General features: G+C 37.7%; 1 protein-coding gene across 1 annotated transcript in view; it reads left to right on the forward strand.

Annotated features, from left to right (window-relative positions):
* The window catches only part of epas1b (endothelial PAS domain protein 1b), a 124,425-nt gene extending 99,203 nt beyond the window's left edge, over positions 1 to 25,222 (forward strand). The window contains exons 7-15 of the mRNA XM_063055674.1: positions 1,139 to 1,245; positions 5,487 to 5,634; positions 8,649 to 8,863; positions 9,293 to 9,501; positions 11,204 to 11,314; positions 12,819 to 13,312; positions 19,463 to 19,580; positions 22,513 to 22,645; positions 23,548 to 25,222. Of these exons, the coding sequence (XP_062911744.1) occupies positions 1,139 to 1,245; positions 5,487 to 5,634; positions 8,649 to 8,863; positions 9,293 to 9,501; positions 11,204 to 11,314; positions 12,819 to 13,312; positions 19,463 to 19,580; positions 22,513 to 22,645; positions 23,548 to 23,699 (1,687 nt within the window). The 3' untranslated portion in view covers positions 23,700 to 25,222. The remainder of the gene's footprint in view (positions 1 to 1,138; positions 1,246 to 5,486; positions 5,635 to 8,648; positions 8,864 to 9,292; positions 9,502 to 11,203; positions 11,315 to 12,818; positions 13,313 to 19,462; positions 19,581 to 22,512; positions 22,646 to 23,547) is intronic.
* The last annotated feature ends 1,856 nt before the right edge of the window (positions 25,223 to 27,078 follow it).

The raw sequence follows: 27,078 nt of genomic DNA on the forward strand, positions 1-27,078 counted from the left end.
ACCACTTCATTCATCACCAACTCCTCAGCAACAACAATTGTTGGGGCTGAAATGCAAAATGAAAAGAATACTTCAGTAATCAGTAATGGTTCAACTTCCCCTGTTGATCCTTGGCCACAATTATTGGCAGGTTATAGTTTTTATTAAGTTGATACCAGTGTTCAAAGGAAAATTATGGAACAATATTATGGAAACACACTCCAGGTTTTGGTTAATCACAAGTGGAGGCTTTAAACTACATTTGCTGTTATTAGACCATTGGGCACATCTCATCTGTAAGAAACTTGCAGAGTTATAATTTAAGCTTCATGGTGTTCAACTTTTCTGCCAAGCACAGTTACAAATTATGTTTCTTTCCTTTCAAGAGCATGGTTCAGTACCTATTAACTCTTTGATCCCATTTTACAATTTTTTTTACTCTCTCCTTCATCTTTAAGATTCATTTCAATGGTTGACGTTTTCCATTGTTTTACTTCTGGTAAGATGGCATCACACTCAGACACAGCGGCTTCTATGGGATCAACCAAAGGTGTTATTGTCTTTTTTAAACATATTTTTTACGATAGCAAGACCCTGATGGAATTTAAGAACTTATGAGTACTGCAGGTCTGCCCCATCAGCAAGTTGCTCGTAGTGGGGAAACTGAAGGAGCTGGATTTAGTTCGGACTGTGCTGCTGCCTTTGATGAGGTGTTGGTGCATGAAGGTATGCAGTCTAACAGCGAGTTATCGTCTCAGTCACTTTTCTTGTGATTGCAAGACCCTGTTAGACATTGGTCGTGTGGATTGGTGCAAATCCAACTCATTGGTTTATTGGTGCAGCCTCAGTCATCGCAAGGACTAGGCCTCAAGCCACAGAGTCACCTGTTTGCAGCCGCCCAGAGGGAGGATGCTCCACTGGAGTGCTGGAGGTGGTGTGGCATAGTGTCCATGATGGAGTCCATTTTGCAGTGTGACTGTTGGTACTGTGTTTTGCACCTTGATCTCAGAGTAACACTGTTTCATTTGGCTGTATTCATGGATACTCATGTATGGTCGAATGACAATTAAACTTGAACTTAAATATACATTATTTTATTTCCACATTTGAAAATTTGGGGAGTCAGTGAAAAGATAATTGTCCGCTTTCTCTTCACCAGAATTGCAGCACTGATGGGATACTGTCCTGATGAACTGCTTGGCCGTTCAGTTTATGAGTTCTACCATGCACTGGATTCAGATCACATGATTAAAAGTCACCAGAACTGTAAGTAGCACATCAAAATGTCTTGCACTTTGATGTGGTAGCACCATTTGCAAAATACTTTGGAGAAAAAGGTTAACTTTTGATTTTAAAAATGGTTAGGTTGTATTACTTGTTACCATGCCATGTGTTCTCAGATGAAGTGATTTGTGATTTTTTTTAAAAATGAATGTATATATAGTGTACAAAGCATTCTGGTAATCCATTAGGATGCTTAAGTACTTGAAAAATAGAGTTGCTTCCTTGAATACTGAAACTTTAATTTCTCTGTGCAATATATGAAGTGTTGCTTGTAAAAATGCTGTGACATTTCCAGCATACAAGGATCTCTATCTACTCTATAAAAACAGTCCCAACCTGTAAGGATGGACCTGTAGTCCTTGGCTCAGGCTGAGTGACCACAAAACAGCATTTTGTTTTCACTGACCCTATGCTTTAACTAAAACATCCCAGTAAATCACTGGAGAGTGGGAGCTGTGGTGATGAGAGGCCATCCCAGCTGGTAGGGTTAACACTAGTACACAGCTTCACTATGGTATAAGGGCATGGCAGATAAGGGATTAGTTTGGATAGTTTAGATATGGAGGCTCCTGTGGGATTAAATTGTGTGGGAGCCAGTCCTGATTGAGTGTCTCAGGCAGAAATGTCAACTGTTTACTCTTTTCCATAGATGCTGCCTGAGACCTGCTGAGTCCCTCCAGCATTTTGTGTTTGATTTCCAGCACCTGTAGAGCTTCTTGTGTTTGTAAACTGTGTGGGATTTTGGTTTCAAATTTGCAGACTGACCAGCTGAGTGGGAATTTAGAATCAACCTTCTCAGGTTCCTTATTGTTTTATTATATTTTTGCAAAGAGTGGCATTTAAGGAAATCTCCTATTTGCATAGGATGCCAGGTAATGTTGGAATGTTAATACCCATACAGCAATGGGTACCCCCTTCTGGAGGGGGAAAGCAGAAGAATATCGTGTTCAGCATGAGCTGCTCCATCAAGAACAAGCAAGTCTGCCATCTGCAGAAGTAGTGATCATCTTTTGACCCTTTTGCTCACCTAACACGGAACTGACACATTATGGTGTCTTCTACACAGGTTTTGAAAGAACCCTTGTCTGCAGCCCAGAGGGAGGCAGATTGATCCTCTAGGAAATTCTAATCCAAGAATGGGCAACGAAGAAGTAGGGTAAACTAGATTGTGGTATGGTTGTTACAGTCAGAGAAGCAAGCAATATGCATGGTCTAAGCTGATGGTTATTCCATCATCTGAACAAGGGATGGCAAATATTCAATCGTCACTTATGCTATCACAGGTACCAATGATCGCTGAACTGTCAATCAGTACCTTCATCAGTCTGGCTTCAAAATATCAGCCTCAACAGAAGTGTCAAATGAAAAACAAATTTCAAGCTGACCAGGAACCTAGAAAGATTGTGCTTGTCTGAAAAGCTGTCAACTCTCAGCCAATAAGAACATAAGAAATAGGAGCAGGAGTAGGCCATCCAGCCCATTGAGCCTGCCCCGGCATTCAATAAGATCATGGCTGATCTGTCTGTAAACTCAGCTCCATCTACTGCCTTTTCCCCATAACCCTTAATTCCCTTAATATGTAAAAACCTATCTAACTGTTTCTTAAATATATTTAGTGAAGAAGCCTCAACTGCTTCCCTGGACAGAGAATTCCACAGATTCACCACTCTGTGGGAGAAACAGTTTCTCCTCATCTCTGTCCTAAATCTTCTCCCCTGAATCTTGAGGTAATGTCCCCTAGTTCTAGTCTCACCTGCCAATGGAAACAACTTTCCTACTTCTATCTTATCTATCTCTTTCAAAACTTTGCACGTTTCTAGAAGATCCCCTCTCATTCTTCTGAACGCCAGAGAGTATAGTCCCAGGCGACTCAATCTCTCCTCATAGGTTAACCCCTTCATCCCTGGAATCAACCTGGTGAACCTCCTCTGCAATGCCTCCAAAGCCAGTATATCCTTCCTCAAGTATGGAGACCAGAAATGCACACAGTACTCCAGGTGCGGCCTCACCAGTACTCTGTATAGTTGCAGCATGACCTCCCTGCTCTTGAATTCAATCCCTCTAGCAATGAAGGCCAACATTCCGTTTGCCTTCCTAATAACCTGTTGTACCTGCAAGCCAGCTTTTTGCGATTCATGAACAAGCACTCCCAAGTCCCTCTGCACAACAGCATGCTTACAATAGGACTTGCAGTGTCCAGTGTGTGAGCTGTCCCAAAGTCCACCAAAACTGAAACCTGTACAGAAACACAAGATATTCTGCAGATGCTGGAAATCCAGAGTAAATTATGTAGAGGACCGCTTTGATATTCTTCCAAACACTACCATAACTTGTTTGTTGAAAATTACATGAAGATCAAAGAGCTAATTAATTCCAACTTAAGATGTTCCTGGATTGAAAGCTTCACCATTCCGCAAAGGAAAATAAACAGCTCTACGGGTGTCTGAAGGCAGAGGTCCAGCAAAAGGTGTGTGACTTAAAGAACGGATGACAGATGTGAACAACATAGATGCCTCAGTGATTTGCTGTAGGCCATGACCTGCATGTGTTCTTTAACACTGTCAAGGTAGTCTTCAGTGGGTAGAGCTGTTTGTTCTCCTTCAGCCAAAACATTCAAGGCCCCACCTATTCAAGTGTTACAAAGTCTTGAGCCCACACAGATATCATTCCCAAGGAACTGCTGAAGAAGTTGTAATAGTAAGAATTCATACATGGAACAGAAGATGCACAAAAAGTTAGAACCTGACAACACCCCTCAAAATGGATTATTCACAGGATTTTGTAGGGATAAGCCATGAAGAGATTTATTGATAAATAATAGGAAATGCACAAAAGATGTAATGCTAGTCCATGTAATTAATAATGTTTTGTCACAACTATCCCTTGTGTTATTGAACCAGCACTCAAAAATACAGGATTTAGCAATGCTACAATTTTCACATCTGCTTCCTCCTTTATTGGGAGTCCTAACTTTAACCATCCTGGCAATACTGGGCAGTTCAATAAAATAAAATGGCTTACTGGAGGAAAGAACAAGAAATAACCAGAACAAAGCAGCCATCGGAAATAAAACTGCTGTTTGATGTTATCGACAAAGGTCAAAGAGGAGTAATAGAACTAGCTCTGCTGGCTTTTCAGATGAATCGTCTAATCTGTGATAAGTGTAATGGAGATGGATCATTTGGGTGTGGTACTGCAGAAAGTTAAGCTATAAAGAAGAAACAAAAAAGCATTTTATGAAATTATATAAAACAGTTTGGAATCTTGTTTTAATGTCTTTGTGATGAATATAAATCATTTTTGAAACCTTAATAAGGACAACTAATTGAATTAAAGATCCATATTCTTCAACCTATTCTCCAATGGCCATAATCTCAAACTCATTTAATTTCATAATAGCCTTTATAGGATTGAAAATGAAATCAGATAGCAAAGTTTTATCTTCAGTTGTAAACAGGCTAAATTTCTAATGTTTCATTTTTAACCACAGCAACAATTTCTATTCTCTGAAGCTCATGTTTGTGTTGCATGCAACCTGAATATTTAATATAAGGTGTCCATAAGTAGTTGTTTTTGTAGGTCAGTAGAAGGTGAATAGGGTGATCAACAGTGTAGTTTAGCTCCTACATTGCAGTATTTGTGTAATCATTGGCCTATCAGATTGGCAGGTGTTCTTCTGGTGACATTGTGTGCTGTTGAAAACAAGATTACAGCACTAACAAGGCCTTCTGGTAAACAAGCAACTGGAGCATAGCACACATTGAGATTTTATTGATTGTGACCAATGTCATTATCCTCTCAAAACACAAATGATAACTACCAGATTCAGACAGGCTCCCAAAGCCAATACTGAATCAAGGTGCAGTTTAAACTTCTAAATTACAGGCTCAAAATACATAAGTACTTCATGGATGTACATTAAAGAAATATTGTGGAAAGTAGCATTCTAATACATTGAGTGGCAATTTTCTAATGTTTTTAATATTTCAAATTGTAATAAACAATATTAAAGGTGTTTAAAATTTAGACAGTGAATAGAGTAATTCAAAACAAAATAATACACATTTCATTGTATTGTACAATGATACTGCACAATGTCAATGTTACATGATCAAATGATGTTCAATACATAATGAAATGGTTTGTTTATAAAATATTTCTGGATGATCACTGAAATTAAATACATGAAGTGAGGTCTTCCTTTTTTATTTTTGTTTTTAAAGTATGCACGAAAGGTCAGTCAGTTACTGGCCAGTACCGGATGCTTGCTAAACGAGGTGGATATGTGTGGGTTGAGACCCAGGGGACAGTCATCTACAACAGCCGTAACTCTCAGCCACAGTGCATTGTCTGCATCAACTATGTTCTGAGGTATGTCTGCTTTATTGCACAACTGATCTCACAGCCAGGAAATTCAGGACAGAAATCCTGTGATTCAGTGATCTTATTTTGGTGTCTGAGCCTTCTATTGTTCTCTGTACATGGACGATTAGTAAAGACTCATCAGTAGCCCAGCCTTAGGCATATGACAAGCTTGTCAGGAAACTTCGGTAGTCCTGGTGGTAAAGTATAAAACATTTAAAATACAGAAGGGCTCCTGCTAAAAGCTGTATATGATTAAAGTGTTTCTCTTCACTGATTACAACTAAATTTAATCATCACTTAAGTATTAGGCAGGGTTGCACTTAACAGATGTTGAACATAAAATAGTGTTGTTATTTGCAGGTAACTTGATTTTGAGAGAAACTTAACTTTTAAAATTGGTATAAAGGATTTTGTTGGACAGATTTGGTTTTCAGTTAAGTCTAATTTGTGTGCAAGTTAAATCAGGTTATTTACTTAGTCTATTGCCGTATAGATGAAAAAGTATTCAAGGTATTGAATATGATTCTCACTTGGATGTTTCAAGTGAATAATTTCAACGAGCCTAATTAAAAAGTAGCTTTTAATTTGTTTGAACTTAAAATGCAAGCGGCTATGATTCAACAAACTAATTCTCAGTCTTTTCTAAAACAAAAGGTAAATTGTTTGTAACAGAGTGCAAGTTAAAGCAGTACATGATATCAGTTACTCTCGCCTTATTGTTCTTTACTAGATTCAGAATAATCAGAGACTGGCAAGCATAACAAAGATTAAAATGCAATGATTAGCAGTTCATATTTGCTAAAGGAAAGGTCAGTTAAGTGCAATTAAAATGATCAATATATGCAGAAATCATAGGTATTTAGACCACATTTAATTTACAAGTTTACTATTTAGAGCCTGACCACAGCCATTATGCCATATCAACTGATAATTTTTAGCCAATAAATTATAATATTTGAATAAACTGAACTCAAAGCACTTAGATTGCTCATTTTTCCAGAGGTTATGTCTCATAACTGTGGAATACATTGTGAACAAAAGTGTCAATTAAAGTAATAGTCAAAGAGTATTGCAGTAGAGATATGGGCCTTTAGTCCAACAAGTCTGCTCACCATGGTGCTCAGCATGTTAGTTCCAATTTCCTGCTTTTGGCCTATTTGCCTCTCAGCCCTGCCCCACCACGTACCTAAGCAAGTATTTCTTAAATGTACCTGCCATAAATACTTCTTCTGATATCTTGTTCTAGCTGTTCACTACCATTTGTGTGGAAAAAGTTGCTCCCCCAGATCCCTCTCATCCTCAATCTATGCCCTCCCCCCAGTTTTAGACTCCCCTATCCTGGGTCTGTAAGGTCATTTCTCATTCTTCTGTGCTCCAAGGAAGAAAGACCTAGCCTGGACAACTGTTCCCTATAACTCAGGTCTTGTAGTCCTACAACATCTGTGTACATTTTCTCTGCCCTCTTTCAGTTTAATCATGTACTCTCTATTATAGGGTAACCAAAAAACTGTGCACAAGACTCCAAGTGTGACCTTACCAATGACTTATACAATTGCATCATAATGTCCTTGCTCCTAAACTCAGTACTCTGACTACCTGTGATGCTAATTTCAACTATGCACTTGGTTTGGCTGTGCCTATATGCTCCCTTGTGCTCTACAGCAGTGGTCCCCAACCACTGGGCCATAAAGAAACAATATGATTTGGCGATATGAACCAATATGAGTCAGCTGCACCTTTCCTCATCCCTGTCATGCCCACTGTTGAACTTGAATGCACGCGAGGTCCGCAAGAATATTGTCAATATTAAACCCGTCCGCAGTGTGCCAAAGGTTGGGAACCCCTGCTCTACAGCATGGCGGGGTGGAGATACATCTCCCTCAAAGGAGGTAAAAGGCGCTTCTTCTCTCCATTAGCCTGCAGATCACCCTTGGGCAAAGTGTAGCAGCAGCTTAGCCCCTCCGATCAGGATCATATGAAGCCATGGGAGCAGATGGTGGATGGCCGTGTGGGCAGCTGGCGCATATCACAAGTCTTGGTTATGCGACCACTAGTGCCAGGCAGACGATCTCTGAAGAGATTGTTAACAACTGGGGTTACCTGTCTTATAAAGACATTGCTATTCCTGCCTTCTGGGCAAGCTACTTCTGTTGAAAAATTTGCCAAGAGCAATCATGGCCATTGAGCACGATCATCTATGTAATGGGGCACCATATAATGATGTGGATGAATACTGCACAATTCAGCACATGTCTAATGCTGTTTTGACTTTCCAAAATGCATCACCTTACATTTCCCTATATTTAAATCCATTTGCTGATCCTTAGCTTAATTCGCTAACTGATTAAGGTTGCCCGTAATCTACGATAAACCTTTTTCATCTTCACCACCTCCATCTAATTTTGTGTCAACTGCAAATGTACTAATCAAGCCTTGTGTATTTATGCTCAAATCACTTACATAACTCACAAACAACAAAGATCCAAACACCAACATCTTTGGCACACCCCTATTCATTGGACATGATTCCAAGAAGCAAACTTTCGTCAAATTGACCATAAAGTTATCACAGCTGATCATTTGTAAAGTACTAATTGGAGAAAATTTCATAAATGATATGTGGGCAGAAGTGGCTTAATGCAATGTCTTTAGGCTTAACGCGTTTGGTATTGATCTGATGGGTTTTCTGAATTGAGCACAATGTTGGATAAGTGCAGTATTGTCTGTTGGAAAAATATGAAATTAAAACACAGCTTTCTTATGTGCTGAGGGCGAATCTGAAGACAACTTGAATTAGAACAAGGAAAACTCTTAATAAGGTTAAAATATATTCCATGACCAATGTCAGAGCATGATTTCACCAAAATTGTTACAATGAGCGTCAACATTATAGTGACTACACAAACATCTATCATAAAAAAGAGCTTGCAGATGTGACAAGATATGAAATGAAATGCAAGTTGCTTTCTTTAATTCTACAGCACGATCAAAGTTTAAAATCAACTGTTGTGTATTCACAGTGAAATTGAGGAGAACAATGTTGTATTCTCAATGGACCAGACAGAGTCTCTCTTCAAACCATGCCAGACTGTGAGAAATATGAATGGGAGACACATTAATGGTGCTCCAGTGCCAGATGATGGTCAACTGCTGTTTAGTAAATTGAAGGAAGAACCTGAGGAACTAGCACAACTTGCTCCTACACCTGGAGATTCCATCATCTTACTTGACTTCGGTAACAAAGCTATGTTACAGAGTGTTACAATTTAAAACAATAATGCTGTGATTTTTTTTTAACGTGATTGGGGGGGGGTCATCAAAGAGGTACGAAGTTAATCAAGAAAATTTGGGATGTAGTAGTGGAGTGGCTACAAGAAATGAGGCAGTTCCCAGTGGAGAAAGGAAAATCTGTGTCCTTGCAGTTTTTGACAGGCAGTGGTAGACTTGAACATACTTTGGGAATATTGCAGTGGCAGAGAAATTAACAGAATCCTGGATAGTGTATTCCAGACCATTATTCTTGTATGCAGTAGAAATGACCATACTTGCTGCTAAGATATTCATACCCTTTCAAACTGACAAAATAGTTTACATTTTATGCTCAACATTGCATAACTGAACCAACAATTTCAATACATATCCACTTCTTTATTCTCCTCACTAGGAAATCAACAGTATGAGGAAGCCCCTCTTTACAATAAGGCTATTATGCCACCAAGCAAGCCGTGGCCTATGGAAGTCACAAAATCAAATGCGAAATGTCCTTCTGAACTAAACAAGCAATCGTCTCTGGATCTACGCGCCTTTACAGTGCCCCAGGTCCCATCTGGCAGTTCCAGTCCACATACCTGCAGCAGCACCTCAAGTTCTTCAGTAAGTAATAAGACAAAATTACAAACTACAATTTCTGAACAGCAGTTGTAATCTATATTTACAGAGATCATGTCAAGCACTTAATTCCCTTCCACTTCCCTTTATAACAAAAGTAAAGAATGCTACACACCGCAGTAGTAGGACCAAGTAAGGTGGTAATGTTTGCTTGCACCTCTACCTGACCTGCATCACCCTGTTTCACACACATCATTGATGTGTCTGCATATGGTTTGTGCTAAACAGTTTTAATCTCCACCTTCTATAAACCTACGTGATCCCAAACTCTGTCATTTGATTCATGTCTAGCACTAAATCCCATTTGCTTATCACCATTCCTAATCTTGTCTGGTTCATATCCCTAAATGATTGAATTTATGTCCTAGCCTTCATTTCTAATTAACTCCATAATCTTTACCTACTGTACAGCTCCAAATCCACCCCCACCACCCTGTGCACCTTCTTTTCCCTCCTTTGTTTAAAAGTTCTTTATTTCAAAATACATAATTGCTATATCTCTTTTAAATATAAGGCTCAGAATATATCTTTAAATAAACTCTCCCCAATGTTTAAAATTGCTCACTTTTTTAAAAATGCTTTGCTTCACTAAATTAAAGACAGGTAATACATATTACAGGAGAACTAAGAGCTCATTTCATTATGGAAAAATTGTCTGACATGATTGCAAATAGTAACTTTTTCTTTAATATAATATCTAAAGTTAAATTGTTGCTACTCCAAAAATTACATCAAATACTTAAAATATCCAGCTCTTGACATTTTACCCATCTGTAACCAGATGGTGACCCACAACAGCTTTTCTTCCCACTCACCATTGCCTGTAGTATTTCTTCTTATCTGTTGCTTATTTATGATCTAGCAGCTATTGATTGGCCAAATGTTGAATTACCCACAACTGACATGCTGGGAAATCATCATTTGGACTTGCCATATTGTGCAGTTATAACAGCAGGTTAGAACATGACTATAATGCAGCAAACAATTTGCCTCCCAATTTCATGAAACATTTCCATACAATGCAAATTTTTTAAATGTATCATCGAGGTTATTTTATAAGCCTCGCTCATTGTTGAAGACACCTGTCCATCAATAATACAATGAAGATTTAGACACACTTTGACTATGATTTACTGACCAGTAATTATTATACCATGTACCTTGGATCAAACTGTCTGACACCTACAGTCCTAAATTTACTCTTGTGTTCAAAAACACTGCAAGAGATCATGCACAATAGAGGTTTGCTTACAATTTAATACCATAAATGGCTATTACAGATTACACCATGTATTATCTTTGCAGAATTTTTAGTGTTCATAACTACACCAATTAAGACCTTTCGATATTAAACTTTTTATAGCATAGTTCTTTTCTCACTGTATTTTAATTTACTGATGAGTTTAAATTGAGCTAGCATGTTATAATGAATTCACAGCAGACTTTTGGTTAGTTAGAATTACATTATTCAGACAGCTTTTTTCCACCATATCATGTACATCTGAACTGTTTCAAAAACAAACAATACTTTCATTCACTGCATGCAACTAAAGCTTAGATTCAGACCTGTGATACCATTGCAGGCAAAGCTTAATACCATTTAATAATGTACTATGGTAATAGGATGAATCATATTTCCATCACAGGATAACATGTTTGAAAATGTTTCTTTACTTTGCAATTATAGCCAAGCAGCCCTGGAGATTACTACAGTTCCTTGGACAATGAACTTAAGATAGAACTGATTGAGAAGCTTTTTGCTATGGACACTGAAGCAAAAAAACACTGTAGCACTCAGGTCAGTTCAATAAATTAATACAAAATAAACTTTAAGACAATATCTATTCAGTCAATCAGAGATTCCTAAGAAATGGAAGGGCATTAATGTATCTCATTCAAATAGATAAATAGATACAAAAGTGTTATCAGAATTCATTGAATATGATGATCAACTGTGCAGCAAAGGAAGTCAGACAGTTAAAGTCACATACCTAACTTCCTGCAAAATAATGTAATGCACAAGATGAATATAAAGCAACACCCAAAAATGCTGGAGGAACTCAGCAGGTCAGGCAGCATCTATGGAAATGAATAAACAGTCGACATTTTGGGCCAAGACCCTTCTTCAGGACTTCAGATGAATATAAAACCTACACAAAGAAAATCATAGCATACCCACAGTAAATGATCATTATGCTCTGAGCATGCAGCAGTTCTATGGAAGCCTCCAGAGCAATGAAACACTCAAGTATTAAGCTGCAGATTGTAGGACAGGCCTTGCACAAGTGAACTGAACAATGGTCTTTTTTCTCCTGGCCCCAGAGAGGACTGCAGAAGGGAGCACTGTGCCTGAAGGTAAATGGGGAATCAGCGTAAGTTGGTGTCTTCTGATGGCTTGATTTGAGCTGATTGAATCAGGGCCCCAAGACATCAGTAGCCTGTAAGATGTGGTGGATCTTGCCTACAGTGATGCCGCATATTTCCACAGAGACAGATCAGTTAAATTTGGACTTCATTACATTGTGTCAAAATGGTATCACCTTGCCTGTTAAAGCTTGCTTGGGCTGCCAAGCTTACACTTTCAAAGCCTGAGTTACTCCACCTACAGCCCTGGAAGTTGTCAAATCACCTCCCTTGATAAATGCATTAATAGCAATTTTTGACAGCCCTCAGTTTTGAGGTATATGGATTAAAATAGTGTTCATTAAAATGGCACCAGTTTTAAAATCAAGACATATTTGAATAAATCAGCGAACAATGTCTGGCAAACCTTTTTTTCCAGTCCTATTGCCTGAACTATTGTAACCTTGTCATTTATTAAGCGGACTATACTGTATGTCCATTCAGTAGTTTTTCCAACACCAATTGCAAAGTCCATGAGACAGAAAAAGGGTAAATTACAGGGAAAAAATAATTTCAGGCCTTAATTGAAAAGCAATACTGCAAGATTTTTTTTAAAAGGTAGTTTGTTCTTAATCAATTAAATCCTCTGAAAGTAATATGCAGAATTAAGCTGCTAGCTACTTTTATATTAACTAAGTTATTTGAGATTTTAAAAAAAAAGAAAAGAAAGTGTACCATTATCACTCCACTATTAACATTTAGAAACAAACTTTTTATCTTAAGTAGCGCAGTTCTGTTATAGAACCTTTGGTAACTTGGTGCTGCTTGCATGAATATATTAATAGTTGATAACCTGGCTAGGTTTATACCTGTGTGGAATGGCACGTGTACACAAAACAGACAAACTGTGCACGTGTTTGTGTGTTCTTCATCATTATTAACATAATTTCTGATTCCAGGCAGAATTGAGTGATCTGGACCTTGAAACACTGGCTCCATACATCCCGATGGATGGGGAAGACTTCCAGCTAAGCCCGATATGTCGTGATGAGCAAGCCGTTTCTGAAAACCCATCAAGGACTCAAGATTATTCAGTCAATGTGAACAGTATGCTCCAGTCATTTGCTCCAAATTTTGTGACCTTGCACAGACAGCTGCCTCCGCAAAAGTACTGTACCCAGATGTCATCAGTAAAGAAGAATGATCCCAACCAAATCCCTCCACTGGGTTACAACACCAGAAATGGTGTTCCTCTGCCACCTTACCATTCACCTCTAAGTACTCCAGTATCCTCAGTGGGTTGCAAAACAGGTGGTCAGTGGCCTCCTGATCTACCTTTCAACTGTATGGCGAGGAAGTGGAAACTGATGGATCAGAGGACTGGATCGTTGCCTGGTATCCCACCTGGTGTCCCACCTTGCCAGTTGGTGCACACGTCACTCTATAAAGAAAGGTAAAAGGAGAAAAAAAAAATGAAAACCTGTTTCAGCATTTTCTTGTTATGATCTGAAAGATAAGCGGGATCTAGCTAAGTTCAAATAGAATCAACCAAGGATAAGCAGGAAAAACTGTACCGGAATATCGAGTGATCTGTAGAGGAGATGATTCTGCCACAACCTAAGTAGATCCCCATGGAATAAAAGCCACTGCTTCTTGGATGGTGACGGAGATGGAGAATAGGATAAGGCAAAAAGAAAGGTGCATGCTTGGTGATTTCATCAAGTGAGAACCATGTGAAACAATATATTAAGAGGAGAGTGAAGAGGAAAAGACTCCCAACTAGTGTACATTACAATTGAATAGGTTAATAACCTAAAATTCTTTGATATGCATGTCACCTCACATGTATACATGGGTGGTCACAGATGGAAACATGACCTGTTTCACTCAACTTGACTATGCCAACTAAGGAGCCTTCTTGAGTTAGCCACATTTACTTGCATTTTCCCCAAATCCTTTGAAACCTTTCCAATCCCTGATCCTGTCCTAATGTCTTTCAAAAGTTGTAAGTATCCTTCTCTACTATTATATGCTGCTTATTCCATGTGGGGTAAAATCCTGGCTCTCAGGTCTTTAAATCATTCTCCTCTCACCCTAACCCTATCTCCCTTTGTTATAGACTCCCCTACATTGGAAACAGTGACCATCCACCTTATCCAAGTCCTTTATGATTTTATAAACCTCTTTCAGGTGACACTCCCTCCCCAACCTTTTACAATCGCAGGAGAAACAGCTGTGTCTCCTTATCATTCAAGCCCTCCAGTCCTGGCAAAACTTCTCTGCACCCTGTCTAGTTTAATCACATTCATCCTTTAGTATGTTGACCAAAATTACACAGAGTATTCCAGGTGTGATGTCACCAATGTCTTGTATGACTGTAATGGGCTGTCCCAGTTCTTGTACTCATTCCCCTCATTGATGATGGTAAATGATGACGTAGCAACACAGAAGATGGCAAATATTTGGAGGTAAAAGGCAAGGCTAGAATAATCAGAACTTTATTATTTACAAAGAACATGTTGACAAAATGTCAGCTAAATAATTTGTTTTAGAAACATAGAAAATAGGTGCAGGAGTAGGCCATTCAGTATGATCATGGCTGATCATCCAACTCAAAACCCTGTACCAGCCTTCCCTCCATACCCCCTGATCCCTTTAGCCCCAAGGGCCCTATCTAACTCTCTCTTAAGTATAGCCAATGAACTGGCCTCAACTGTTTCCTGTGGCAGAGAATTCCACAGATTCACCACTCTCTGTGTGAAGAAGATTTTCCTCATCTCGGTCCTAAAAGGCTTCCTCTTTATCCTCAAACTGTGACCCCTCGTTCTGGACTTCCCCAACATCGGGAACAATCTTCCTGCATCTCACCTGTCCAATCTCTTTAGGATTTTATACGTTTCAATAAGATCCCCCCTCAATCTTCTAAATTCTAACGAGTATAAGCCTAGTTGATCAAGTTTTTCATCATATGAAAGTCCTGCCATCCCAGGAATCAATTTGGTGAACCTTCTTTTTACTCCCTCTATGGCAAGGATGTCTTTCCTCAGATTAGGGGACCAAAACTGCACACAATACTCCAGGTGTGGTCTCACCAAGGCCTTGTACAACTGCAGTAGTACCTCCCTGCTCCTGTACTCGAATTCTCTTGCTATGAATGCCAGCATACCATTCGCCTTTTTCACTGCCTGCTGTACCTGCATGCCCACTTTCAATGACTGGTGTATAATGACACCCAGGTCTCGTTGCACCTCCGCTTTTCCTAATCAGCCACCATTCAGATAATAATGTTTTCCTGTTTTTGCCACCAAAGTGGATAACCTCACATTTATCCACATTAAATTGCATCTGCCATGAATTTGCCCACTCACCTAACTTATCCAAGTCACCCTGCATCCTCTTAGCATCCTCCTCACAGCTAACACTGCCGCCCAGCTTCGTGTCATCCGCAAACTTGGAGATGCTGCATTTAATTCCCTCATCTAAGTCATTAATATATATTGTAAACAACTGGGGTCCCAGCACTGAGTCTTTGCGGTACCCCACTAGTCACTGCCTGCCATTCTGAAAAGGTCCCGTTTATTCCCACTCTTTGCTTCCCGTCTGCCAACCAATTCTCTATCCACATCAATACCTTACTCCCAATACCGTGTGCTTTAAGTTTGCACACTAATCTCCTGTGTGGGACCTTGTCAAAAGCCTTTTGAAAATCCAAATATACCACATCCACTGGTTCTGTGCTATCCATTCTACTAGTTACATCCTCAAAAACTTCTATGAGATTTGTCAGACATGATTTTCCTTTCACAAATCCATGCTGACTTTGTCCGATGATTTCACCACTTTCCAAATGTGCTGTTATCACATCTTTGATAACTGACTCTAGCATTTTCCCCACCACCGATAATGATATGTACTGGAAAAATTTACTTAGTGAATGTGCCCTGGTCAGGACAGCTTAGTTTCTCAAGTTGCTGAGGGAGACAGGGAAGGTAGGTAGTATAAGGATATGTCATAATTACACAAACTTTCCTGGAGGTGTAAGTGCCATGGGATTGGAAGCTGATCAAAATCAAAATTCAAAATCATGATCAAAATGGGATATTAGGACATGCCTCATAACCACAGGCCATTATGATTAACATCACTCGTGAGTGATTTGGTTTGGAATCAATATTCAGGTAAAACAAACTTAAAAGGCAATTGCTAACTTTTGAGTTCAATAACAATAGCCAGCATTGATGTGTAAATTGGGGATTGCATTTAACTAACTAGAGGAAAAGAATATTAACAAAGACAAAAGTCTTGCTCTCAGGACTGGAATTCGATTGTAAGTAAAATGGGATATTGGAAACCTGACTGGATGAGGACCAACTAATCAGGAGGGATGGATGACAGGGTATAAGTATTACCGAACTAGACAGGCCCAAGCATCATCCTTGATGAAGATAGCAGAGTATGTCATTGAATCTTTGGTTGAAAATTGATACTGTACCTGGCTGGAAGCCAGAGAAGAGTTTATTCATCTAAGCTGGGAAAGCATTATACAGGTATTCATTTTTTTCAAAAAACTGCAAGGGAACAGTAGACTTGTTTAAATGGATTTTAAGAAAGCAGTGACAAAGTAACAAATAGTGGTTCCTGTAATAGGGAGATCAATATGAACTTAGTTAAAAGCATGGTAAATGGTTGATCTTTCAGATGGTAGTTTTCCTCAAGACTTGGCACAAGGTTCATTGCATATTGATCTATGTCATGGATATTGGAACAGAGACAAATTCAAAAATGTTCCCATGCTACCAAACCACAATATATGATATCAGACAAATGCATCAAGACACAGCCAGGGAAGACAAGTAACAGGGAATTTAAAAGAGTCTGAGGTGACTTATTTTGTCAGAAAGCATGGCAAGCTTGATGGCACTGTTCTCAAAATATTGCGGAAACAGATATGGGTGTTTGTCTTTGTATAATACATTGAGAAAGTAGTTGGAAAAGTTAAGGGATCTTAGCTTTGTAAAATATGAGTACTAAAGAGGTTTTGCTGAACATTTAGCTCTGGCTAAACAACAACGCTACATCACAGTCTGCTTACATTTTAGTAAGAAAATGAAGGATGTGGGGAAAACATACCAGAATGGTTCCAATAATAAGAGGTATATGTTGTTAGGTCGAGCTGGAGAAGCTGGACTTTTTCTGATTGGAGCTAAGCAGGAGGGAAAAAAAACGGTAATCTAAAACAGTGCACAATTTTGGATAAGCTAAATTGATAGCCGATGCCACAAGAGCAAAGAAAATAAATGTAGACCTTTAGCAAGATACAAGAACAATTCAACGAGGTATGTTTATGTTAATGGCCTGGAACTCACATCTAATCAGAGTGTGGGGAAAAAAAAGATACAAAGCGAACTCAAGGGGATAGACATTAATAAAGAAAGTGAGTAAGATAATGGCAGATTGTATGTAGTATGTATCTGATGTGAGGTTACTCATTGACAATCGACGTTCAAAAGGATTGGGAATCCTTGTAGACAGGTCACTGAAATTTAACAGGTATAGCAGGCAATAGGTTGATAAATGTTATGTTGGTCTCATTAAGAGATTTAAGTCCAAGAGCAAAGCACTCCTAATACAATTACTCAAGCCTGTGTGAGACTGCCTCTAGATATTGTGTACAGTTTTGGTCTCCGTTCCTAAACACAGATACATCAGCTGAAGAGGAAGTGTGACAAAGAATAGTTCCTGGGAATGGGGAGAAAATAAATAACCCAATGTCTCTTTCTTTAGAGTTTTTAAGAATGACTGAAATTCTTACATGATGTGACAAAATAGAGGGGCTGTATCTCCTCTGGTTGAGGAGTCCAGAAGAAGTCAACATCTCAGAATGAGGGGTGGGCCATTTAAAATGGAGATGAAGAGACAATTCCTCACTTGGACATCAATCTACATTTGGAATTCTCTACCCTGAAGGTCCTGTCATTGAGTTCATTTGAAACAGATTGATGGATTTCAGGATGTAAAGCAAATCAGGGGATATACAGGAAATTTAAGTTGACGAGAATATTAGCAATGATCCTTATGAATGGTAGAGTAGGCTTTGCATTCTCTTGTCATCAATGATTTCTGAAGAAAATTGCATAAACACTTGAGGGGGATTAAAGAAGAAAGCATTGACATAGTTATGCAGGTGAAGTGAGGGATGATACTGGCTTGATTGCTGCACAGAGAACTGGTATGAAATCAATTGGTGAATCCTGCCATTTTAAGGAGTGGTTTAATAATTCTTTAATAGAGATAAAACATTAAAACAGAAAAGATCTGCAAATAAATATAGAGCAGAGACCACGCTTGGTGAAATAGATACTCACTCATACAACTTATCTCTTGAGTTCCATGCTTTATAGTACACATGCAGTGGGCTGAAACATGAGCAACAATCAACTGATGTAAGTGCCTCATTTCTCCATCAGCTTGATTCCACCAAATAACAGAATTGTATTCTTCTCAAAAGCTAGAAACTGATATTTCAAAATTTCAAGTCTGATCAACATGACCATTAAATATTTTAATATTGGTCCACAAGCTTTAGACTTTTCTTATTCAAATACCTTTGGCTTAATTGAACTCCAGATTCCTTTACCTGAATCCCATAAAGAATCTTTCTCTAACCCCTCCCAAATTTGATTTTTAACTGTACTCCTAAGACAAACAGAAGCTGCATGAGTTAAATACAAAATGTGTCAAGTTCGAAATGATGCCAATTGTGCCTCAATCATCAGGCCTTTCAACTATTCTGGTGAATGATTATTCTTAAAAGTGCAAAAAGCTGTGATGGTATGATTGAAGTAGTATTCTAAATTAACTCAATACAAACTGAGCTTATTAAAATTATCCCATTTAGATAGCTCTGTCCTGTTGCACAGTATGATGCATCCTGGTCTGGCTGTATACTTTATTTTTTGGATGAAGAGAAATAACCCCTTATAGGGATGGAACTAGGAGTAGAAGAGAATCTATCATTAAGTCTTATTTCTCAAAGTTAATATTGCATTGGGTAGGGGTTGTAAGAGAATGATCTGGAAGCTAACTGTCCTTGGCCAACAATGTAAATTTTCAGTGATTTAGAAGGTAAGCTAAGCTAGTTGCTGGTGGAACTGCACCAGATGGCAAAGTTGGACGTTGGACATATTGGTCACTGCTACAAAAAACTCTAATGGACAATTTCTTTCTCTGGTCTGTGCATTAATTCCATTTCCAGAAAGCCTGACAGTTCTCCCTGTCGGAAGCATATGAAGAAATTTGGGAAAGTTGAATATAAGACAGGCCATAATCGAAGTGTATTTCATTTGAATAACGGCCACTTTGACAATAGGTATAGCATATTGATCAGTACCCATGAAAGCATAATCTAAACAGGATTATGATAAGTCTTCACCGTACATCAACGAAGTGTAATTCAGTGCAGTATAAAACAGGCTCCCATATCTCTGCAAACCCATTTCTTACATTTTCATTAGAGAAATTTAAGGTCCTATGCTTTCAGTTAAGAAGGGGATTAATAACAAAATATTAAATTATTTCACACTACACTACTGCTTTGTGTTAGATCCCTGGATAACTTCGGACAACATGGAAAAGACACCATCAGTGAACTGAATTTCAGAAACAATTTGAAACGGAAACTACAGCTGGATTTTGGAGAGCAGATATTTCAGCAATCAACAGTAAGTTTATTTTTTAAAATCTGCTATTGGTATACTTAAGTTGGTTGAAGATGGAATCTAATAAGCACATGTTATCTACTTGTATTATTCTTTGATAAGGCATGTTGATATAACTTATTACAGCCCCTAGCAAAATACCCGAGTTTTCATTTAGTAGTTGTATAATTAGCCCATTAATTTTACATAAAGGATGAATATGCTCAAGCACTGTTTTAAACCAAAGAAGAAAAAATTAACAATTTATACTTTTTTAATACCGTACCTTGACTTAACTGAAATTGTTTGGTTTGGATCTGTAATGAAGTTTTAAAAAGTATAATGTGAAAACTGAAGGATTTGTCCAACTCTAATTTGTAATTTTTTTTCAATAATCCTTGAGATTGAAAATATGATTCTAGTATTATTTATCTTTTAAAAAATCAGAAATATCAGCTTTTGCCTGAGCTACAAAGCCAACAACTTTTACAACTCACTGAACTTTTTGAAAGACAGGAAAAAAGCTTTTGAACTTGAGTTTATTTGTTGTATGCACAGATGCAATAGCATCACTGACACATACAACAGTATTCACAAGAAAAAAATGAAACATAATTTGAACGTAAAAGCTAAAGTCCATTTTAACACAATAGTTTTTGTTAAATACATTGTCCAGATAACTCACCAGTCCTCTCTGTAGTTACCAAACGTGCAGCTATACTTATATTTAAATTTCATCACTGGCTATATAGAACTTCAATACCTTTGCAACTGACTTGTCTGTGTAGTTTGAATCAGTCTAACTAAAAGGCTGTGGGAAAACTTCCAGCACTGGAATTTTCTTGAATATGGAGTTATCCATCATAGGGTGGAAAATCTTGTACTGTTTCAGAATATAACATTAACAGCAAGTTCAAAGAGAATCTTATAGTCTGCTAAAACCTCCATCTACCAATGGGTTAATTAAGAATGAAGCAATCTTAAATTTGCTAAAAATTAAAAACAAAAATTGTAAGGCTGAAAAAGTATTCATCCCCATTGTTATGACTACACTAAGTTTCCTCAGATGCAACATACCACTTTACCAACGCACCCAACTTATTGATGTAGAAAATTGGAAGATTGCCTTTTTTGAATGAACTCAGAAGTATAAATACCCCCAGTCTCTGTAAGGTCCAATAGTATGGTCAAAGTTCAACAGACCAAACCAAAATTAAGACAAAAGAGTATTCAAGGCAAGTCAGTGAAATGATAATATAGAAGCACAAATACTTACCTCAGTGCGCAGTGTAGTCCATTATGGTAAAAATGGAAAAAATATGAAACCACAGCCACACTACCTAGTTCAGCCTAGTCCTCTAAACTGAGTCACCTGAGAAGAATGGCACTTGTAAAAAAAAGGCTATTGTGATGCCAGCAGTTATTGAATGAGTTGCAGAAGTCATTTGCAGCAACTGGAGATGAAGCTTGTAGCTACACAATCTCTGAAGCCTTGCCAAAAAGGATATTTATGGAAGTGTGGCAAGAAAGAAGCCCTAACTAACAAAAAACATATCCTTGCTCACAAAGACTTTGCAAAGTGTCACTTGGAAGATATTCTAAAAAGGTGTGGAAGAAGATCTAGTGGTTGGATGGGAGTTAAGCCCAATTTATACGTCTGCGTCAAATGTACGCCATAGGTGCCACATACCCTACGCCATAGGGTGACGTGCACCTCCCCAAAAAAAGTAACTCACGCTTCATGGTAACGCAGACTGCAGAACTGTGATTGACCCGCTTGGTAGCATCACATTTCCTCCTGCTTTTCTCCGCCATGTCTGTACACTGATGCAAAATAAACGGTTGGAGACGATGAACCAAATCGTCAAATCTATCTGCCGACATCTGAAAATATTTGAGATGCATTTCCTTGTCCATGTCTGTCATGAAGAAACTCAACACAGTGGCATAGAAACCCCACCGCCAACCTGCATTTTGGCGGTGAATTGCAGAGCGATGCAGACACAACTACGCATGATCGCTACGGTGTAGGGCTACGCAAAAGTATAAATCAGGCCTACAGCATAGCCTGTACGCACAAGTATAAATATTGCGCATCTGCCAGGTAACACCATCCCTACTGTAATGTATGGTGTGGGTAATCTCCTGCCATGGGTATGCCTTTCAGCACCAGGGAATGGAAAACTGGTCAGGATTGATGGGAAGGTGAATGCTGCTAAATACAGAGAGATCCTGGATAAAAACCTGCTGGACTTTGCCAGAAAACATAAACCAAGGAGGAAATTAATCTTTCAATAGGATAACGGCCCAAAGCTACAGTAACCATGGAATGGCTTTGAATTTAGAAAATTGATGTTGTTGAGTGGCCCCGTCAGAGTCCTGACCTTAATCTAATCGAATATCTCTGGTAAAATGACAAGATTACTGTCCATCTCCATTCCCCAACTAACTGGGCACAGATTGTGCAATTTTGGAAATAGGAATAGGCAAATCTTGCTCCATCCTGTTGTGCAAAGCTAATAGACACTTATTCAGCAAGACTTCTGGCTGTAATAGCTGTGAGATGTGGTTCAACTAAAAGTACTGAGCAAAGGGGGATGAATACTCCTGAACTGCTGCCATTTCAGTCTTTGAATTTTTAGTTTTTCACGCTTAACAATTTTCCCAGTTGTTTTTACAGCGGGGGTGGGGGGTGGGGGGGACTCAACTGTGAAAAAAAGATGCATGTGATTCACAAATAAAAATTCTCAGTTAAATTGATCAAAATTCCTGGTTGTAATACTTATTTATGTGAACAAAGAGTTGGGGGATGAATTCTTTTACAAGGTATTGTAGTGCAACGCTGTAAGTTCTCTAAAAAAAAACATTTGAACATTTTACTTGTATTTGTTTTATACAAACAACATCTTAATATCTACCATTGATAGCATGGACTGACATCTCGTTTCTGTTTAAGGAATCTCCATATGAAGACCCACCAAGAAGTAATACTTCTACACAAATGTTGTGGAAAAGAATGAAAAGCATTAAATCTGAACATAATCCTCCTCTAATGGAGAAAAAATCATTGAGTTCAGGTTCACTTACAGGTAAGAATGTGCGTTCTGTACTTGCCACAATCTATTCTTATGTTCAGTTTGATTTCAGGGGTATGTACGATGACTTCTGAATTTTTCAATATAACACTGGCAAACCTTTACTCTATGTGCTAACTCCATTCAGATTACATTGGAAGCCCAATCTCAGGATATGTTTTGGGATGCAATTTTCTCTGTACACTTAAATAAAGTGACACTTCTCACCAGAAGGAGCACTGACACAGAGACTGCAAGGTTCTTGAGGGCACAGGATTTCCCCATGTTGTCATCTGTTGCTATTGGATATCAGTTCTCAGGGTTACAGCAATAGTGCTATCTCAAGTTCCAAATTGCACTGAAGAATTCTCAGACTACAAACTAGGAAAAGGAGTGGGAGAGGGAAAAATCACAATTTCTAGATTTTATTTCAAGCATTTTGCAGATCCCTAAATAAAAATTCAACTATTTCCATATAATAGAACAAAATCCAAAATATTGGTAACTAATAAATATTTAGTTTAAAATCCATTATCTGATTAACTAATAATGCAACTTTGTATTGTAAGACCAAAGGTTTACAGGCCTAATTTCAAATGGCACCCCATTTCGCACCTTAACTGAACCTCACACGACAGAATGTATATTAAAATACCTGAAAATTTTTGCCAGTGCATCTTTGATTGTGTTGGATAAGGATCAAAAACAAGTAGCCCGTTGGGGAACTGAATACTGACTATCTTTGGGATTTTTGGCTGAAATCCTGGTGTTGTTTTCAATGCTGCAGTGCTGTGGACAGAGTTCTGCTAATGAATTTCACACCTATTGTAATGTTCATTCATCTGGTTAAAGATTTAAAGTAACCTTTTGACAAATGATTATGCAAGTATGATTTTCTTTTTTTATTCTGCCTGCAGGAATGGCAACCCGCCTTTTGGGTTCCTCATTTTTGGCCTACTCTTTGCCAGAGCTGACAAGGTATGACTGTGAAGTAAATGCACCTGTGATGGGAAGCTCAACACTTTTGCACGGACGTGAACTGCTCAGAGCGCTTGACCAAGCAACTTAGAGTCGTGCCATTATTGCTATCCTGAATTGTGATAATAGCTTCAAGTTTATAAAAGTTACTTTTTTTTGCGAGTAGTCCATTATTGATGTAGTTTAAAAAAAATCACTCGCTTGTTCAATGAGTCCACAATTTTATGTAATAAATCTTCTCAGATTAATATGTACTATTATTCTTGCCATTACAACATCTTAATGTTCTTTAATGTTCTGTCTTTGTTTTCAGTAAACAGTTTCATCAACATTCTGGTAGCATTATATGTTATTTCCTAATTTTCCACTTACCCTTTCAATTAAAAAAGCAGCTATTTTCTTGTGTTGAAAAATGCACTTAATTTTTTTGAAAGACAATTAAAATGTTCCACTATTTTTCCTACAAAAGATCAGTGAATTAAAATACTAACTGCTAAAAAAGCTATCTTGGTAGTAGATACAGTGTATTGTATGTGGACATTTTGCTCAGTTGCACACTGTAGCTTCAATAAGCTTCATCTTCGTGGTGACTCATTTACTAAATATTAAGCTTATAAAGATTTATAGATCTTTGGTGTTAATCTTGTACTGGTACTTTGAGTAGCAGAAACAGAATGGATTTCTACTTGTATTCACATAACCAATTTTTTTAAGTGTTGGTTTTGCATTCAATTGGTGTTCTGGTCAGTGATAACTGGGGATGTCTTGAAAAGAAGGCAAGAAGCCAACAATTTAATATTAATGTTTATTAAAAATCTGGAATATTTTAGATATGTAATGCACCGTAAGAGAATACATCAAAACAATGTAAAAGATTTAAAGTATATTTAGTTGTATTTTTCTTTGGTCAAATATAACAGTTCTTTTATCCTGCTGAAATGTTGTGAAGCTTAATGGAACCCTATCAATTTAAGGTCAACCCCTTATGCTCTATAAATGAGGCTGTTGCAAGAAACAAAATATATCAAAATTAATTGTACTAAAAAGATTCCTTAGGCAAATCAGAATAGAAGGGTGGAAAGGTCAAATTGCACTGTCATAAGTGAAATAAATGAGACCCAAAATGTTTGTTTGTTCCTTAAGCTCAAGTTTTCCCTTTACAGGGGCACTTTTACAGAGTGTAACATTTTATCCTGACACTTCATTCCAATAGTAAGTGTGCCCAGCAGAATATACAATATGCAGAAGGTTTGACTTCAATAAGATAAAGTTGATTCTTTTGTAGGGAACCTTAAAGTATCACATGTTTTCAATGTTTTCTTCAAAAAAATGCATATACCAGACTAATTCCTTAAGAATGAAAGGGCCATGGTATAATGAATTTGAAGTAAAGCATCCATTTGATATTTTGGCTCAAAATTAGCATGCCAGTGTTTCAGTTCTAATATTAACAGCTATAGATTTTTATTACAAGTATTTAATATCTGTATGGAGTGCCTCTTAATATCTTTTCTGTATGGGAAATTTTAATCTAATGAGGTAATGTATTTTTTGACATCAGTATCTTATTAAAGCATAAAACATTTCATGTCATATATCTGCATCCATTTTTTAAAATTTATTTTAGCACTTGCTCTGTATCTATTAATCAGAACTGTGGTGGAGAGGATTGATTAAAAATTGGATTTCTTTTCTAGCTTTGCAACTTGATCTAAAAGTACAGAGTACTGAACTTACAGTATCAACCTTCAGAATAATTAGCATTGCCACAGAATTTCTTTCCAGTGTGCAAATTAAATTAATAAAGTTAATAACTGTAGACAGTAGATCAAATCTAAAATGCTGTAACTACCTCAAGAAACTACAAGTACATTTGTTTCAATTTACAGTTGCTTTTTCAAAAAGGGTAGCCTTTGTGAAGGTGGATGAAGCAGAATGATTACTGTTACAAGTTGTGTAACAGTATCTATTTCCTCCTTTAATGTTAAAAATACCTTTAAATGCACAAATGCATAACCAGACTGAGTCCATTTCAACATTCTTTTTGTTGACTGAAAGGACTGAGCCATTAATGTCTTATTCTTGACTGTTATAAACTTGCTTGAATTGAGGCACAGGACAACAGCCTAGCTCAACGGTAGAGAACAAAATTAAATAGATACACCATGTAATAATTACATTGGCAGGACATGTATATCTTTAAATGAAAGGCTGACCATGACCAATATCAGCAAGCATCTAGGGCTAATTATAATAAATATCTGCAGTTGCCTTACTTTGGGCTTGTTACTAACTACTTTGCCTTATAACACCACTGTTTTTATTTTGCTGGAAGCAGTTTCTATGGGCTCTTGGTGAGTGATCAAATCACATAGATGTTGACTCCCACCATCAAATACAATATCAATCCAGCAAATAGCAGGCACAAAGTTGTAGATGGTGCACTACCTTCCTCAGGACTTAATTATTCCTATCCCATGCTATAAATGGAATTCAATCATGTAGTACATGGCTTTAAGCATTAAAGAAAATCTATTGCTAATTATGAAAGGAATGTCTCAAGCATGCTGAGAAATTAGGTCACACTGAGGCATGCCAGTCCCAATGTGCTGATTTTGTCAGTAGTCACGCAACACACTGGATAACTGACTTGTTAAACTGGCTCATAGTTATGCAACTAACACAGTACAGTGGATTCTGGTCAATTGGGCTATTGGTTAATCAGATTAGCCGCTTATTTGGGACAACACTTAAAGAACAAAACAAAAATCAAGAAAATAGCTGGGATTCGATTCATTTATTTGGGACGCTTTGCCACTCAATCAGGCAGGAGATAGATGCCAGGCAGTTTCTAACCAGATTCATGTGCTTGCGTTCTAAAAGCAGTAATTTTCGTCACTGATAATAGGTGAGAAATAAACAGTAAGACAATTCAGAACTGTCTTGTTCACTCCAGTTTCAAGCATTCAGGCTTGGAGTTGCCAGAAGTGGCTAGGAGTGAAAATCAAATGATTTAACTACTTCAACAGGTTGGGACCTACAAAGAATTTGAAGGTATCGGCAGTTATTTTAAATGTTACAATGAAAATGAAGATTTGGAGCATTGTATGAAGGCAATGTTATCTATACAAAGCATCTATGCAGATTTTATTTATTTACAGCCAATCAAAAGAATGTGTGCACTGGATAAATTCCTCTGATAAGTATTAGGAATTAGTACAGTTTTGTAGTTCTGTAATAATATTGATACTGTTCTAATTTCCATATTTCTCTAAAATACATAATATATTACTCAGTGAAATTAGATTGTATTTTTTTTCCTTTTTAACTATTTGCATGAAACTTCAGCTAATTTGGATAATTGCTTAATTGGGCCAAGATGTACTGATGCCAATGTGTCCCAAATTACCAGAATTCACCGTATAGTTTTTTTATATCATAGGTAGCTTAGGGCCATCAGCTCAAAACGA

The sequence above is a fragment of the Mobula hypostoma genome, chromosome 8, assembly GCF_963921235.1.
Source record: "Mobula hypostoma chromosome 8, sMobHyp1.1, whole genome shotgun sequence".
Taxonomy (NCBI): Eukaryota; Metazoa; Chordata; class Chondrichthyes; order Myliobatiformes; family Myliobatidae; genus Mobula; species Mobula hypostoma.